General features: G+C 40.5%; 1 protein-coding gene across 5 annotated transcripts in view; it reads right to left on the bottom strand.

The window, feature by feature from the left end:
• Positions 1–664: 664 nt before the first annotated feature.
• The window catches only part of RET (ret proto-oncogene), an 88,396-nt gene continuing 70,165 nt past the window's right edge, over positions 665–18,895 (bottom strand). For 4 of the 5 annotated variants that reach the window (XM_077822215.1, XM_077822210.1, XM_077822211.1 and 1 more), the window contains 7 exons: positions 17,555–17,769; positions 17,262–17,384; positions 11,439–11,509; positions 8,571–8,708; positions 5,532–5,631; positions 3,618–3,765; positions 665–1,699 (listed from right to left, as the gene is read on the bottom strand). In XM_077822215.1, coding sequence (XP_077678341.1) covers positions 1,542–1,699; positions 3,618–3,765; positions 5,532–5,631; positions 8,571–8,708; positions 11,439–11,509; positions 17,262–17,384; positions 17,555–17,769 — 953 coding nt within the window. In that variant the 3' untranslated portion in view covers positions 665–1,541. Of the gene's footprint in view, positions 3,766–5,531; positions 5,632–8,570; positions 8,709–11,438; positions 11,510–17,261; positions 17,385–17,554; positions 17,770–18,895 lie in introns of all 5 variants that reach the window. The other variant, XM_077822212.1, reaches the window with a different exon arrangement.

The following is an 18,895-nucleotide window of genomic DNA, read 5'->3' as shown; positions in this document are numbered from 1 at the left end:
ATAAAATAGTGTTTAAATACTAACACAGTGCTTTAGATCTGTACTTCCGTTGTATGTATGAAGACCTGTGTTAAGTTTTTGGCAATCTGACTCATTTACTTCTGAAATCACAGACTTTAATGGAAACACATTGTGCTGACACACAAGACAAACACATGAAGACAGCTAAACTGGAATTTAAGAGACAGGAACAAGTTTTGGTAGAATTGGATTATTTAAGAATAGCCATTACACATGTAACAACATGTTAGTCTGGGTTTATGGTCCAACATTTTTAGAACACAAAAAATATTCTCTTCAACAATATTAAATTACAAATAAAAGACAGAAAAGTACTGCCAACCTATTTATCCCCTTCCATATAAGCTCTATAAGAGTCAGATCATTCTCCTAAATACCATGTCAATACTGTTGCACATCATTAGAATTAAATTTACCCTTAACAAAATCTGGTGATTTTTTTCTTGCTTTTAGGGAATAATTAACTAACTAATGATAAAAACATCAGATAAGCTATGCTAAGTAAAAGAGTTGTCTACTTGTGACTTGCAAGACAGAAGATTTATTTGGAATGGTGTCAATGTGATATCCTATGTTAGCAGTGTATTGGACTGTAGAATCAGATTTTGAACTTAGAGGAAGACTCCAACTCATTGAACATGACTGCAAACAAAATCTCTTTGCTTTAATTTAGTTCAAAATATCCTGTACAGTCTACACTGAACTCAAACAGAATTATGATTGTACAACAGACATTGTAACATGAGTAAAATGGATGTGATGGAAAGTAAGTTGTGCCAGGTGAGCACTCTTGATTGACATCAGTCTATATAGCATATCTCGTATCAAATTTATCTCCATTGTGCTAAAGGTAAGAATAGTTTAAACATAATAAAACAAACTCTTTTCTCATTAAGACAAGACAAGACATTTTTACAGCTTTTCAAGACTTCAAATGTTGAATCTCAAGTTCCCTACTGAGTTACTTAATGTTGGCTTCGAAACCAAAATATAGGCTTCATTAGTGCCAACATCATGGTAACACTTTGGATTCTATAGTAAGCTCAGTTATTTTGAGCCAAATGTTTTTTCCCCCGACATATACTGTTTGTGCTTCATGCTTAGATCAAGTGGCCTTTTGTTAATAACCAGAAAAGTGGCAGTTCAAGTACAACAACATTTTCCCACCCAAGAAAGCTGTAATGCAGGACAGCTGACCTAAAAAATTGTAAGCATGAAGTGCACAGCCATTTGCAATAAACAGTTACCAAATTGGACTATGTGCAGAATGGTGGACTAAAAAATAAGTACTGGAACCACAACTTTTATCCAGTTTGATATGTTTCCTGAAAGGGGAAATAATCAATTATAGTCTTGATCATGCGTAAAACCACTTGAGAAACTACCAAAAAAGAGTTTGCCATTTGAGAAATTAACGTTGGTTTAACCAGTTTTAATTGTACAAAGAACGAGCCAATGGACTTTCCATTCTTTGCATGTTTGCTCCCCTCACGGGTCCATTACCTTTCACAAAGAAATTTTTAACTATCAAACTTGTCCATAAATTTTGCCGCTGAGGGTGAAACCATCCAGTTAGCATATACACTATCATTTGCATATCTTGAAAACACAGAGTTAGTGCCATCGAATCTTGTGAGTGGAACGGGGCTCTCCTCAGGCCAGTTCGGGTATGACATGCCTAAAAATGAAAACAGATAATTTTTTCTGCACTGAAGAACCATAACTTCATGTGCAGACAGTAAGGCCCTTGGCAAAACTCCGTTCAATACTTTAAGCCAGACCACTGGTTTTTGTCCCCAGTCAATTGATATAAACTGTGTTTCAAAGCCCCAAAGCACAAATTCTGCTGAAGGCAAACACCCTGAACAAATAAAGTGCTGTCTTGATAAAAAAAAGTGTGTATATCATATAATTCAATAAAAGTTGTTATTTTTTCTTCTGATAGCCTCCAACTTTTTGCAATTTTATAGTTTCATGACAACATAATTACAAATTGCTTTGCCAGAGAATTTATTGCAACTGGAAGTTCTTGCTGTACGTACAATGCTCCAAGCAGTAATACGCCCATTTAAGGCAGGACCCAATGTCCATTCTAGTCAATGAAAGTATTTCCTTTGACATTAATGGGTGTCTTTCCATTGGCTTCAATAGGTTTAGGATGAGACTCATATCACCCATCATGATCTCCCAGTAGTACAATGGGCTGCAAGGTTCTGAGCACTCTGGCTCTGATCCAGCTATATATTTAAATACAGGTTTAAAGTTAAGCATATAAGTAGTCCTACTGACATCAGTGTGCTACTCATAAATGTAGAGTTAAGGTCATGCTTACATATTTTGCTGGACTGGGCCCAGAGTGCTCAGCATCTTGAAGATCCAGCACTATATGCAAAAACATACCAAGGCCAACATTTTCAAAAATAGAAGCCTAATTTTGTTGCCTATTTTGGCACCTAAATAAGTGCTGAGATTTTCAAAAGCATTCAGCAATGGGAACTTCATTGGGAACTGTTGAATTGGAACCTTTTGAAAAGCTGACCACTTATTTAAAATCTCAAATATGTATTTAGGAACCTAACCTTGGGCACCTAGTTTTGAAAGTCATGTCTGGTGAGCAGAGGAAAAAAAGACCCAAAGATATTTACTAATTACAAATACATAGAGTAATGGAAAAGCTTCAGGTTTTAAAAAAGTTTTACTGCTTGAAGAATGAAAAAAAAAATCTTTGAAGTTAGTAAACAGCCAAAAACATGTAGAATATTTAATCAGGAAACAAAATATAGGAGTTTTGGCAAGAACCATTTTTACTGTCCATCTCACCACCACAATATGAAAGCACATGTTCCTTTTCAAAACACTTGCTACATCATTCAATCAGGGCTTAGTGCTGACATTTGCATGATAAACCAAAGGATGTGAAAACAGTTAAAAGTATTTTTACAGTGGCTATCACCAATTCAATTTCCAAAAGACTGTATAAGATGCCCTCAGTCTCCCGTCTTCTGTAAATTGTAACCTGATCCCATCCCATGTCATGTTAAGCAGAAATTTCTGCCCAAGCAGCAGCTGAGATTCAGAAATCCGTCTGGATAAACTTAAAACTATAACAAATTGGGCCTCACTATTCAACTGAGCCCCCCCCCGCAAAATGTTTAGCAAATGTTTTTTTTAAATCCATTACTTAAATTAGAGATGTAGAATCTAACATATTTCCCAACTCCACCCCTCAACACAAAAGACTATTTTAATTGGATATTCGGTTCTTAGCCTTTTAAAATTTCCCCTGAGAGTACTTCCCTGATCTATTTATTTCTCTTTATCATATGATATATAGATATAGATATATATGGTGATTTTACTTATTTTCACATCCTTTTTTAATCTTTTTTTAAACACAGCTGCAAGACGCCTAAAGTATAATCCTGCTGCAAAGTTTGACATTTACAAATAAAAAAAGCTTTCCAAGCAAATTTTGATTGGCTTCATTCACACAAGAAACACTCTAAAGGGGTTACAGAGTCTGAAGATAGTGCAGAAGAAAAAATTCACTTTGTGTGTGTGTTGCTAGAATCTAGTAAATGCATGTGAAATTCTACCATAGAGTTTGTTTTCAATCCATGTGGAGGGAAGGGTTCGAGGGAGGGGAGCATTATTACAGTCCACGAGTGGTGTCTCCTCTTCTGAGAGCCCGTCATCATAAAGTAAGGAGTCAGCAGGTGTGGAAGCTGCAAGATCTAAGTAGTCCTACCAAATAAATAAATAAAAGGCTAGGTTACAATAAGCAACAAAGTCATTCCTCAGTTACAGTTCCTAACAAATTTCTGGGCTCCCTAAACTGGGCAACTGCAAACTCAAAGTGGGCCCTTCTATAGAGAATACCAGCTGCTTAATGTCCTGTTTTCTGCAAGAGTAGTGTCCTTGGCAATGCACTTGTTTGCAGAAACACTAGACATGGTTCAATAGAAACATGCTCAGTTAGTGCTTCTCCTGTTGAATGCTGCTTGCCAATGAGTCAACACAACACTCAAAAATCTATATATGATAGATATGCTTTAACTTCAGCTTTCCTCTAAGCCTACGATTCAATGGGAGGACAGGGTGCTTAACAATGCCTGGAAGGTGTTCTCGCCATTTCGCAGCATTTGGCCCACAGTTCTGTTCAGGATGCTGGTGGTTTTGTTTTCAACTATGATAACCATTTCAGACAACACTGCCCAGTTCAGTGTTACTGTCCAGTCACTGGATTATCCCAGATATTGTCTATATACGGCATACAAAGCAGACAACTTTTGGGGTTGGAAATCTACTTTTAGTTCAATATATTGCTCTTGTAATAGCCTTTTGGAACCTCAAAAAATAAAACTTTGCTCTTACTTTGCCTTTCACCACCATTGATTTAACTTTGATTTTTTAATTTTCCTATAGGAGCATAATGGCTCCCTTCTGTTCACTTCTTAATCTGTGCCCAGGAACACATGCCCAAGCCCAGAATGGGCTAGTTCATATGTTCTCCCTCTGCTGGATTTGTAACAGAGGAGCATTACCTAGAGCGTAACTATTGCTGGAGATTTCTAATGTTTTTGTAAAACAGGGATTTTATAAATATATAAGTACATACACACACTTATTTTTAGTCACCAGCCTGTACTTCTGTGTGCACGTGTACTCTTATGTGTGCTCATTCAGCTACACATGCCCTTTTCCAGCACACACAGATCACTGGATTTTTCCATGAAAATCTTCCATTTGCACTGACAGAATATCCATGCCTAAGCTGTATCAAATAAGTGCACGTACAAGTATGAATACTGGAAAATGTCCACTGAGGTGGACATATATTTGCAGTGTGTACTAGGGACTCAATCCTGCAAGGTACTGACGCAGATTCTCATGGGCTTTAAATTAAGCGCATGCATAGGTGTTCTCCTGGATCAGGACGACAGTGCTCAGCAGTGTGCAAGACGAAGTCCTAGATGAGGATGTGTAAAGGCTCCACACTGACAATGAGGTCCTTTGAATTCCCAAGAAAATCCCTTATCAGATTATGCATTTTAAAGTAGACAGATTTGGAACCAAACCGCTTTAATATTTTGTTGCTGTTTTTACATTTTTAAGACATCCCAAGTCAGAAATGACACAATACATTGCAATATTTTAGTCATTTAATTTGAGGCTTCCTATTGCTTAATTATTGAGTAATGCAAATTAAAATTAACTCTGCAACAATACATTTGTTACTAAGGAAACTAAGTGGTAAAATAATCAAGCACACAACATTTCTAGGTCTGAAATCTTCAAAATCACCATACAAAAAAAAGATGGAACTGCTTTTGGAAAGCTTTCTGCCATCTGGAGGAAATAAGGTTTTTGGATGCCTTTAATCCTGATCAAAATCAGAACTTTTCTTATCAGAAACTTATTTCCCTGTGCTACACCCAAGCTCTTTGGATTGTTAACATTCCCTACTAGTTTTCATTAACTGTGCAAAACTCAGCTTGCAGCAGACTTACCCTACTCTTCACCATCATTTTCTCCAGTTCTTTGCTGATGTCAGCAAAGGTTGGCCTCTTATCTGGTTCCTGTTTCCAGCATCGCAGCATCAAGTTATACCTATGAACCAAAGTAACACATAATAAGCTCCTGCATTCACAAATGGTTTGGTTTTCCTTTCTGCTCAAATAAATCTACATACAGTACAGTGATCTGGACACTTTTGTGAATGCCACTCAAAGAAATATCTCAATCTTTCCTTTTTCTTATTTATGTAGCTAAACAATTTCTCCATGGGACGAGGCCCTAATACTGCACTGAGAGTCACAGGAGTGAACCTTTACTCCCAGGAGATGCCGCGTGTAATTAAAGGCTCAGGCATGTGGATCTCTTTGCAAAATTGGTGTCAAAGAATAAGTCTACACTGCTGCTGGAAGGTGGGATTCCCAGCGTGGGTAGACTCTCGCCCTCGCTCAACTCGAGCTCTTGTTCTAAAAAAGGCAGCGTGAACTTTGTGGCACTGGTGGTGGCGTGGGCTAGCCCCTCAACCCCAAGCCTGCCCAGCTTCAGTGCCGCAACCTCCACACGGCTATTTTTAACACACTAGTTTGAGCTGAGGTATGGCGAGTGCCTACTTACGCTGGTAATCACACCTCCCTGCTGACACCCTTACACTTCTCCTATGACTTCTGTTTTCTCGGTTGGTCACCTGGAAGAACAACAAAACAACCAGTACAGGGGGAGTTGATAGTGACACCAATGTTTAGGCTGCCTAACACGTCCCACCTACAAGATTCTTGCAACCTTTCCTTTGAGAAACTTTCACATCTCCATTGTTTGCCTTTGGTATTTGGCAGGGGAAAGTTCCTCTGGCTACAGAAGTACTTTTCTCTTTGCTGTATGAAATTCCATTCAGCTTTTGCTGAGATATAAGCTTTCAAAATAATTTCCTTTCTCCTGCTCTCCTTCCTCAGGAAAATGTTGGCAGCCTGCTAAAATAATAACTGAACACATGAATATTCTAAGGCCAAGCTCCACTGCCACCAAATCAGCAGCACCACCATATTGTTCTGGGAATAGCTGGGAGCAGCCGTAGTTGCGGGGAGGAGAAAAACCTAGACTGGGCTTCCCTCCTCTTGATCCAGCACCTGGACCGCAGAGGGAAGAATGGGCCACTTGGACACCAAATAGGGCAGAAGCTCCCCCAGCTCCCAGAAGGGAAGAGAAAGAAAGAACGAACTGGGCCAGGCTGAGTTCCCCCATGACCACTCTTTCTGGACTCAGCAGCCTACCCAGACAACGTAGTTAGATCTATAGCTTAAATTACTTCTGCTGCAGTGCTGATGGTTCAGGATTCAAACCCTGATCGTGCTCAGCTGTTCACAGAAGAAAGTGGTTTTACTTTTTTCCTTAAAAACAAACACAAAACAACAAAAAAACCTTTTGAAATTATATTAAAGAACCCTAAATTATAAGAATGCTGTTTAGGTTGCAAATTCAAGCACTTGAAAGTTAAAAAATGCCAGATATATGATTGGCTGTACAACCTTAACTCACACCCTCCCCCTTGGGCATATGCATTATGATACTATGTGATCATGTCATTAAAGACTGTCTCAAAAACACATGTGCATAGGCTGGCTGAATTAAGGCTGCCCAGGAAACCATAAATCTGGCATTTCCTAACTTTTTAGCACTTGACTTTACAACCTAAATAAGATTCTTCTAATCTCACTTTTTTGGGATTTATTATATTAAAGATGGAGTGAACTGCGTCAGAAAAGTTTGCATACCTATATAAAAAAAAGGGTATGGTTATGCATCACCCCCTCATTGCTAGACTGGATCATTTGGAGCAGGCATAGAAAAAAGGGTCTTAAGTGGTTCATCTTAATGCAGTCTTTAATGTCCTAAGATAAACATCTACCCAGGTTGTCCATCTAAGAGCGGCAACAACAATAAAGCCATCAACCCTTCCTCCCCCGCAAACTTACGCAACGGGAGTAACTCAAAAAAGTATAAACAATGGAACATAATTGGGGGTGGGAAAGGGGACCTTTGAAGTGAATGCTTGAGGAAGGGAAGACAGGTGAAAATTTAAAATATTTAATTTTGCTGGGGCAAGTCTGGACTTGAGATCTATGAATTTCTCAACAGATCTAAGTTCAACAGTGTCTCCGTGGTATCTCTGTATATGTGATGCACGGAAAAAAATGGCTGTACTATTTACCACGTGGGCAAGGTCATTCAGAAACACCTGAAGGGATCTCGTTCTTGTTCTCCAAAATTCAAATGAAACAATGCTGTCTCATTTGAATATGTGAATATGCCTTAATAAGGGCTGATTAACATATTTCAAGCTCTATGTGTTTCATTTTTGGACACCAGGGAATATCCAGGGTGATGAGATATTTCTCTCTCATTGAGATTTTCCTGGTTAATTGCCTTTTGTAAATAAGTCAGTTAATAACATATGAACTGTCTTACAGTCACAGATAAACTGAAATGACTCACTCACTCACAAAATGTTTGTGTTATAGAAGTATTGATTTCTGAGTGACGGTATCTTCTCTTCAGGGTTCTATGCACTACCAGAAAAGTTAGACAGCTTACAAACCATTTTCAGGGAATAGATGGGGCACAGATATTAAAATAACCACCTTATTTTCAGGAAAGTGGGTTCCCAGTATTTGGATGTGCTTCAACACATCTTGAAGAGGTCAATCATCACTATGGTAGATGCATTTCCCCTCCCCAGCCACATGTTCCGAATATTTAACTGACACTTTTTCATTAGCCTGATGAGTACTTTATCCAATTTTCAGTAGGTATTTTGGCAATAGCTGCAGGCATTTGGGGACTGCGTTTCTTTTTGTGCACATTTAACACAGATTGTCACCCCACCTTTCTGCCACTTTATGATGTCAGAGTTCTTTACTTTTATTAGATTGTTCTCAGACTTCTCTAAAAGTCATGCTGGAGATGGCTGTTATTTACACTGTTTCCTCCCTTTGTTCAAGGATATTTCTATTAATCCAAACAAAGCAAGAAATACTTACATTTCTTCACTGCAGTTTTCAGGTCTCTCCATTCTATAGCCGGTTTTCAAGAGGTTAAAGAGTCTTTCAGGAGCAATTCCAGGATAAGGGTTACCTCCCAGGGTTACAATCTCCCACAGCAGAACTCCAAATGACCAACTGAAAAAGGAAGGAAGGAAGGAAACGTTCACTTGAATTGCTAGGATTTAAGAGCTTAACATGGCCCCTATCCAGCAAATAGTACAGTAGCACTTAAAGGTTCCAAGATCAAGTTTCCATTATGCTAGGTGTTGTATGAACAAATAGTAAGACACAATCCCTGCCCCCATCTATTACATTCTAAATAGACAAGACAGACCAAGGCATCAACCACAAATCCATCCGTCTTTGCATGCAGGTGTCTAATTTTACCTAAATGACCCCCTTTATTTTAATAGGCTTATTTGTGCTCGTTTAATGAATCAGGGCCTTAATTTTGTTCTTGGCCGAATACAGAAAGCAGCACTGGTCAATTCTATTTGGAAATTTGAAATGCACAAAAAAAAAAATGGTGGCATTTTGATTTTTTTTTTTTAAAAAGGGAAAATAATTGAGTCAATTTTTCTATCCACTTTCGGACCAGCTCTAGTAGAAAGGCCTTGACTCAAAGGCCAAAAAAAAAAAAAAAAAGGTTCCTTTCTTGAGTGGAAGCCCTCTTTCAGAGAGAGAGGCTTGAGCAACCAAAATCTAATCCAGAACCCCATTTCAAACCCTCCAAGATTTCAGAGTTCACAATGCGGGGTGAAGGAAAGCAGGCAACAGTGCATTTTTCCACTCAGGTTTGATGGGATACCTCTGAGAATTATATACAAAGTGTAATAAACATTCAGTTTTGCCATCTGATTTTTATGCAAGAGCTCAACCTTTAAGAAGAGACCTAGAGGAATTAGGCCCATAAAGTCCACTGAAAGTCAATGAAAGTCAGGTGCCTAATTCCCTGAGGTTCCCTTGAAAATCCCACCTCAAAATTTTAGTCACAGAAATTGCTCTCCTCCTGACTAGGCTTCGCTTGTCTCCTTGTAGTTCTTTAAATTATTTTTATTTTAAACAAGAGAAATGGCATTCCCAGGCCAGGACATATTCAGATCCAAAATGGCTGTGCACAGGGGGAAAAAAAAAAAAAAGCAGCAACTGCTAGTCTCACACAGCCTTACATGAAACTTTCAAACAGCTTTTTCCTGCTGATATTCTGTAAGTTCATTTTTAACCAGTCTATATCTTCCTCAAAGCTAATGCATATTTATAACGTTCCATTGCACTTGATTAAGTCTTTTATTCTTCCTCATGCCCTTTATTGAGCCAATCATTCCGTGCAGCCCATTAGGTTATAATTTGACCTGTAAATAATCCAAAAAAAGTGTGTGGCATTGTGGGTTTTTATTTTTAAGATTGTTTAAGTGAATTTTTTGGGGGCTCTGTAAGAGGGTGTAGCATGTTAGTAATTTCTCAATTAGCTGCAGCTGATTGTCAGATTTGTATGTTAGGATATTGTACCTTAGTTTTGTAAACATAATGAAAATTAACTAAGTGTGTGTGTGGGGGGGGAGAATATTTTCCATTTTACGGTCTTTGTGGATGAATAAAAATGCCATCAGAGAGAGTGGGACAGGAAGACTGTGGGCTGGCACCGGTACAATGTGTGTCTAGGTTCCAACATAAAAAGCAAAGGTTTTTGCAGCAGGGTTGGAAAAAAGAAATTACAGAAGCTGGCAACTTATACGACTGCTAGATCACTGCCAACTACTGACTATATACAAGGGTCTTAAAAGGAAGCAGCTGGAAAAAAAGAGATATAGAATTTATGAGGAAAATCTAGCATTCTGGAATGGATTTTAAGTATAGTATTAGGTGGTCACTAAAACCATAATTGCATCACCCCAAACAGCATTGAATATTTGTAGATTATATTTGTGAACATGTCAATTTTTAAAAATCAATTTTCCAATAAAGTAACCCTTTAATTCTTCAGCGTTACACTGTTGGAGTCATAGTCTGGAGCATGGAGGCTGTTTATAAGAGACTGCAGGAGACTAAGCCTCCCCAAATAAGGCTGGCCCTGCAGGGGGTACAAATGCTGCAGATGCAGTGCCGGTCACCTCCCTTTGGAGATGCGCCTTTCGAGCGCTGGAAGCAAAGCTCCCTAGAAGTGGGGAGGCCCACCAAGGCTCAGACCGGGGCACCACCCACACTCTACCCTGAGGCCCCACCCATGCTCTACCCTGAGGCCCTGCCCTTGCCCAGCCTATTCCCCCGAGGACTCCCTAGCCTGGCACTCGCTCCTCTCCTGACGCTCTACTGGCCTGGATGAGGAAGGAAGTAGTCACGTGAGAAGGGAAGTGGAAATCAAATCTGCCCATGCAATCACTCTCTAACAACCGGCACATGTATGTGCATCATGTGGCTGCAACTTGGTTGCTCATTAAGAGTCTGATCCTATTCCCATTGAAGTCATTTGGAGTTTTGTCACCGATTTCAATGGGAGGCGACTCAGGCTCTAAATCCTTAGTCTTTTTGCTGGATCTGCCAACAAGAGTGGGTTTTGTGGTGTGCACACTAAGAACGGGGCTGAGACCATCAAATCTCATTCCACACAGGCCACCGAAGGACAATCAGATTGGAACACCATACAGTCACTCATGATTTAGGTTTTAATTTAATTTAATGGGTCACCTACAATTTTAAAGTTCCATATTTATCCCACCATTACTAAGAGACTGAGTCATCTGGGCTCTCTGATTTTTGTTATCTTCCAACTTAAAAGCTGTGGCTGCTAAATATGTTACCATGTTCTTTGTTAAACTGTATACAACAGACATATAAATTGTAAGACACATCACAATTTAGACTTACACATCACTTTGTGTTGTATAGATATGATCAAATAGGGATTCGATTGCCATCCATTTAACAGGTATTCGACCCTAAGAGAAAAAACAGCAGCAAAATTACTAAATTAGAAGGGTAAATTTAATGTTGGTGCGTTTGTTTCACAATAAGATTATTTACACTGCACTGTGCCTCTCTGATACGCTTCAGTGGAATGACTGAAGTGACATTTCATCAAATAAAAGGGAACAGTATAGGTTAGGGGGCACAGCTATAACCTCTCTTTAATCACCACTGAACTTTACAATTCATTCTAACCTAACCCACTTAGGAGGACCCAGTTTTGAAAGGACATGCACTCAATTAACGGTGATTTTCAGACATATTACATGGCAAACTCAGGCCACAGACCCCTCCTATCACACTAAACCTTTACTTATCAACATGAATTGCTTGCCATCCATGAGATACACTTTCAGAGCCTAGTGGGGGTTGTGCAGGTGCAAAAGGAGATGGAGAATGAAGCTATAGGAGTAAGATCCATCCCAAATGAAAAATGTATGCTGATTCGCAACTTCAAAATTCAGGTTTAGGACAGCTTTGGCTTCTGAACTCAGGTTTCACTCAGGCAGTTACACTTGTTCAATGGCTGCTTAACAAGCTGTGCAAACCGCTGCCTTCTGCATGCTGAAATTCACATGGTAAAATCTCAGATCTATACCAGCTATTCACAAAGATTGTGGCTGTGCAAAATGTCAACGTGATTTCCAGGATGCTTCACAACATCCACAGTGATTTGTATTTTCATAAATTTTCAGGCAATGCACATGTATTTGGAAAAAATTCTGGATATATTTCATTCTTTCTCCCATTCTTTCCTCCTGCTCCCTCTCTACCCAAGTTATTTTTGACAGCAAACAATTGTTTGTGTTAGAAAATTGAATATGCACTCGGAGATACTATGGTGAGGAGGGCTATATCAGTATCTGTTAATTTTATGGGGGAAATCTATATATTAGAATAAATTGTTCTCAAATACTTTTTGCAGAGAAATAGGTACAAAGAGCTAGCATTCCTTCAGTGTAAAGCATACATAATAGAACTGAGTGCATATTGCACAGTCTTTCCTAATATACTATCTAGTTATATTTTAAATTGTCTTTGTCCATGGTCACTTTTGTATTTGCCTCCTGAAAACATCATGCAATCGAGCATTATTGGCTGGAATTGTACTGGAAAACAAACATCAAAAAGTCACAGTATTTGTGGAAGCCAATATTTGAAATTCTCCATGTGCGTGAATTCGTGCTGACAGCACTTTCACACTAACCCCCACAGGGAACTGAAGCAGTAGCACAGAAGACTGAATGGTCAACATAAAATAGTATGACTGAAGTTCACAAACTGAGCTAGGATACTTTGACCATGGGATGGTCTTCCATGAAGGAGGAGTGCTGGGCAGAGACGGGCTCCACCTTACAAAGAGAGGGAAGAGCATCTTTGCGAGCAGGCTGGCTAACCTAGTGAGGAGGGCTTTAAACTAGGTTCACCGGGGGAAGGAGACCAAAGCCCTGAAGTAAGTGGGAAAGCGGGATACCGGGAGGAAGCACAGGCAGGAATGTCTGTGAGGGGAGGGCTCCTGCCTCATACTGAGAATGAGGGGCGATCAACAGGTTATCTCAAGTGCCTATATACAAATGCACAAAACCTTGGAAAAAAGCAGGGAGAACTGGAGGTCCTGGTGATGTCAAGGAATTATGACGTGATTGGAATAACAGAGACTTGGTGGGATAACTCTCATGACTGGAGTACTGTCATGGATGGTTATAAACTGTTCAGGAAAGACAGGCAGGGCAGAAAAGGTGGGGGAGTAGCACTGTATGTAAGGGAGCAGTATGACTGCTCAGAGCTCCGGTACGAAACTGCAGAAAAACCTGAGTGTCTCTGGATTAAGTTTAGAAGTGTGAGCAACAGGAGTGATGTAGTGGTAGGAGTCTGCTATAGACCACCGGACCAGGGGGATGAGGTGGATGAGGCTTTCTTCCGGCAGCTCGCGGAAGCTACTAGATCGCATGCCCTGGTTCTCATGGGTGACTTTAATTTTCCTGATATCTGCTGGGAAAGCAATACAGCGGTGCATAGACAATCCAGGAAGTTTTTGGAAAGCGTAGGGGACAATTTCCTGGTGCAAGTGCTAGAGGAGCCAACTGGAGGGGAGCTTTTCTTGACCTGCTGCTCACAAACCGGGAAGAATTAGTAGGGGAAGCAAAAGTGGATGGGAATCTGGGAGGCAGTGACCATGAGTTGGTTGAGTTCAGGATCCTGACACAGGGAAGAAAGGTAAGCAGCAAGATACGGACCCTGGACTTCAGGAAAGCAGACTTCGACTCCTTCAGGGAACGGATGGGTAGGATCCCCTGGGGGACTAACATGAAGGGGAAAGGAGTCCAGGAGAGCTGGCTGTATTTCAAGGAATCCCTGTTGAGGTTACAGGGACAAACCATCCCGATGTGTCGAAAGAATAGTAAATATGGCAGGCGACCAGCTTGGCTTAACGGTGAAATCCTAGCGGATCTTAAGCATAAAAAAGAAGCTTACAAGAAGTGGAAGGTTGGACATATGACCAGGGAAGAATATAAAAATATTGCTCGGGCATGTAGGAATGAAATTAGGAGGGCCAAATCGCACCTGGAGCTGCAGCTAGCGAGAGATGTTAAGAATAACAAGAAGGGTGTCTTCAGGTATGTTGGCAACAAGAAGAAAGCCAAGGAAAGTGTGGGCCCCTTAATGAATGAGGGAGGCAACCTAGTGACAGAGGATGTGGAAAAAGCTAATGTACTCAATGCTTTTTTTGCCTCTGTCTTCACAAACAAGGTCAGCTCCCAGACTGCTGCGCTGGGCATCACAAAATGGGGAATAGATGGCCAGCCCTCTGTGGAGAAAGAGGTGGTTAGGGACTATTTAGAAAAGCTGGACGTGCACAAGTCCATGGGGCCAGACGAGTTGCATCCAAGAGTGCTAAAGGAACTGGCGGCTGTGATTGCAGAGCCATTGGCCATTATCTTTGAAAACTGGTGGCGAACGGGGGAAGTCCCGGAAGACTGGAAAAAGGCTAATGTAGTGCCAATCTTTAAAAAAGGGAAGGAGGAGGATCCTGGGAACTACAGGCCAGTCAGCCTCACTTCAGTCCCCGGAAAAATCATGGAGCAGGTCCTCAAAGAATCAATCCTGAAGCACTTACATGAGAGGAAAGTGATCAGGAACAGTCAGCATGGATTCACCAGGGGAAGGTCATGCCTGACTAATCTAATCGCCTTCTGTGATGAGATTACTGGTTCTGTGGATGAAGGGAAAGCAGTGGATGTATTGTATCTTGACTTTAGCAAAGCTTTTGACACGGTCTCCCACAGTATTCTTGTCAGCAAGTTAAAGAAGTATGGGCTGGATGAATGCACTATAAGGTGGGTAGAAAGTTGGCTAGATTGTCAGGCTCAACGGGTAGTGATCAATGGCTCCATGTCTAGTTGGCAGCCGGTGTCAAGTGGAGTGCCCCAGGGGTCGGTCCTGGGGCCGGTTTTGTTCAATATCTTCATAAATGATCTGGAGGATGGTGTGGATTGCACTCTCAGCAAATTTGCAGATGATACTAAACTGGGAGGAGTGGTAGATATGCTGGAGGGCAGGGATAGGATACAGAGGGACCTAGACAAATTGGAGGATTGGGCCAAAAGAAATCTGATGAGGTTCAATAAGGATAAGTGCAGGGTCCTGCACGTAGGACGGAAGAACCCAATGCACAGCTACAGACTAGGGACCGAATGGCTAGGCAGCAGTTCTGCGGAAAAGGACCTAGGGGTGACAGTGGACGAGAAGCTGGATATGAGTCAGCAGTGTGCCCTTGTTGCCAAGAAGGCCAATGGCATTTTGGGATGTATAAGTAGGGGCATAGCGAGCAGATTGAGGGATGTGATCGTCCCCCTCTATTCGACATTGGTGAGGCCTCATCTGGAGTACTGTGTCCAGTTTTGGGCCCCACACTACAAGAAGGACGTGGATAAATTGGAAAGAGTCCAGCGAAGGGCAACAAAAATGATTAGGGGTCTGGAACACATGACTTATGAGGAGAGGCTGAGGGAACTGGGATTGTTGAGTCTGTGGAAGAGAAGAATGAGGGGGGATTTGATAGCTGCTTTCAACTACCTGAGAGGTGGTTCCAGAGAGGATGGTTCTAGACTATTCTCAGTGGTGGAAGAGGACAGGACAAGGAGTAATGGTCTCAAGTTGCAGTGGGGGAGGTTTAGGTTGGATATTAGGAAAAACTTTTTCACTAGGAGGGTGGTGAAACACTGGAATCCATTGCCTAGGGAGGTGGTGGAATCTCCTTCCTTAGAAGTTTTTAAGGTCAGGCTTGACAAAGCCCTGGCTGGGATGATTTAATTGGGGATGGGTCCTGCTTTTGAGCAGGGGGTTGGACTAGATGACCTACTGAGGTCCCTTCCAACCCTGATATTCTATGATTCTATGATACTGGCCTCATTGACATGCAAAAGGCCCACTGATTTCAGTAAGAGTTGCATGCATACAAGCTATTGGCAGAATTCAGCTCAGTGTGTTATGACGATATCTGCTATGATAATAAATAATGACAAGTCTGAACTTGTTTCACAATCTTGAGTTATCATAATAGTTCTTTTTAGGGAAAGCCATGATATGGCTAAACAATGAGAGGAGTTCTCCTAACACCACAGGAGAGGCTTTCCATCAAATTTCCTTTGCACAGTCCTACAGATTAAATGTAACCATATGCTGGGATCTGCAATGAGCACTGTGAGCAGACAGAACTATTTCTCGACAGCTGATAATAATATACTGTAACAGGAAAAATATAATTGCTTTAAAGAAAGGCATTCCAAACTGGCAGATGGGTATCTCTACTATCTATAGCAGAGATGGGCCCAAGCTCTGGCATTTGTATCTGGATTTTGAACCCTTGTATATTTCAGAGCTGTTTGGAGCTGGGTTTTGGTTCAGATTATCATAGCTATAGTAGAAGCATTCATGAAACTAGGATCTGGATTTAGATTCCAAGTATGAAGTTTTCAGACAGAACTAGTTCTGATTTAAATGATTTCCAGCTCTTTCTGCCTACTTTTTCTTCAATCCCTTGTTTTGTGAGCTTGGCAGTTATGAAAAGAGAGGGAGAGCGATATTAATGGCTTTTTTATATAAAGTAGCAAGATGAGGCCCTAGATTTTGTACCCTAAGTAACTTACATACTAACAGCTATAAAAAAAAATTACGACCTGAAAAATACTTGAAAGGCAATAGGATTATATTTGAATATATTTGTCTTTATTACTGATAGATCACCCATTATTTTTAAGGCCCCTGCCCATACGATAGCTATAACACAAACACAGGAGAAATCGTGGTTATAAGATGCATGGATACATGCTTTCCAAAAATAGTCCAGGGTTTTAACTTACTTACAAGGACACAGGTGGTCCTACTGAATCTATATTGTCACCATATCCTGTGACTGGGTTGTAGATGTTGTGTTGATGGGTCATTAGAATAAAATACAAAGATTATTGCACATAGGCAGAAGAAAGAGCGGACTGGAATTAATGTTTTCTGCTGATGATATACCGGTAAATAGTGTAGTCTAGTGACTTATAGTGGCCCCAATGATGAAATTAATTGTTTTGTTTAAACTTTACTTTTTGTTCCCTATTTCCTTATCAGAATTAGCTGTTGTATTTATTTTCCTGTGTTCAAGTGCTTCAGTGTAAACCCATTCCCTTGATTAAGCAAGGATTCCAGCCCTGGTTTTAACATGCACTGTACCTTGCTTCTCTTGACATAGGAATCTTCTTCATAAACATCTCGGGACAAGCCAAAATCAGAAATCTTCATTTTGCGTCCTTCTGCCACCAATACATTTCTAGCTGCTAAATCACGATGAACAAGCTTTTAAAATAAACCAACAATCATGGTTATTATTCTTATGGGGTAAGATGCATGATATATATATATATATATATATATATATATATATATATATATATATATATATATATATCCAGATATATTTATGTCTATCGGAGAGATATGGTCAGTACACTGGTGTAGCACTGTACCTTCATTTCTGCCAGGTACTGCATCCCCCGAGATATCTGCCATGCAAATGAGATCAGATCTCCCATTGTTAAGGCTCTCTCATCTGGGTTGTCCAAGTAGCTTGAATTTCTGTTGGCATCACTGCCCACATAGCTAGGTCCTACTTTCCGACTTTCCCTGAGAAAACTGCGCAAGGAACCATACTTCGCATATTCCACAATTAAATACAAAGGTCCTGAGGAAAAGAAAGAAAAATACAAATCAGTCAGGTTGTTCTGCTCTACCTTTGCAAAAGATTTTTCTAGTTAACATCACAGACTGGTTTGTAACAATTACAGGCCCCAATCCTGTAAACATCCTTCCCTGGGCACTGCAACTTGATGTGGTAGAATGATGTGTGCTTTCAAATAACACTAAGAGCTATGCTGGTGGGGATTTTAGCTCCCAGTAGGGCCATCAAAGCCAGTCAGGGAACACATGAAAAGCAGTCCACTGGTCCCTTAGGTTGGCATTTGAGAGAGAGGCCAACAACCTATCCTTGTAAAAAAGTTAAATTATAGAAAAACAATAAGTAGCGATTCCAGCAAACAGTATTATAGACAAGGGTGGCAGAGCCTTCTTCATGCCCTAGCAACGTCTGATGGCATGGGAAGGATTCAGAATCTTGCAAACATGCACTTAAGTGGATGTCCTATGGGAATTCGCTCATGCTACAATCCCAGGTACTCATGTACATAATTGCTCAGAGCTAAAAAGGGCACCTACCAAAGCTAAAGTTGCGAAACAGTTTCTATGCTAGCCTTGTGTTTTCATGTCAGAACCGTAAGGTGTGTACCCTGTAGGGCTCTCTACATACCCAAGCAGTGCCTGTTTTTAGGGAAACAATGAGAAAGTACTGGTCAGCATGGCAGGCAGTGGTCTCAGCCCACCAGATGCCTCTCTGTTGTCAGGTTGTTTTGTAGGCATCATGGCACAGAGCCTTAAACAGTGTCTTTGCTTGGATAGGGGGAGCATGTTTACAAGGAAAAAGGTTTCATTGAACGAAAAATATTTGTGATATCTATATATAGAATTAGACTGAGCTAGTTTTTATTCTGTCTAGCCACACACTAAATTTTGGTGTGCCGGCAACAATTATTAAACAATAGATTGGAAAAAAAATTTAATCCAGTGCATGACACATGCCATCTTAAATTTGTGGGGTGAAATCCTGGTCCCACTGAAGTCAATGGCAAAACTCAAATTCTCCATGATTTGCCTCATTTTGATTTGCCTCATTTTGTGTAGGTTTTGCAGTACGTATGGTATTTTTTATCATTAGCTGTAAATTCATGTGTATGGCTAGTGACACGCTTATTTAA

This window comes from Eretmochelys imbricata, chromosome 7, assembly GCF_965152235.1.
Source record: "Eretmochelys imbricata isolate rEreImb1 chromosome 7, rEreImb1.hap1, whole genome shotgun sequence".
Lineage (NCBI taxonomy): Eukaryota > Metazoa > Chordata > Testudines > Cheloniidae > Eretmochelys > Eretmochelys imbricata.
Note: the sequence above shows the minus strand (reverse complement) of the source record. Positions and strands in the feature narration are given on the sequence as shown.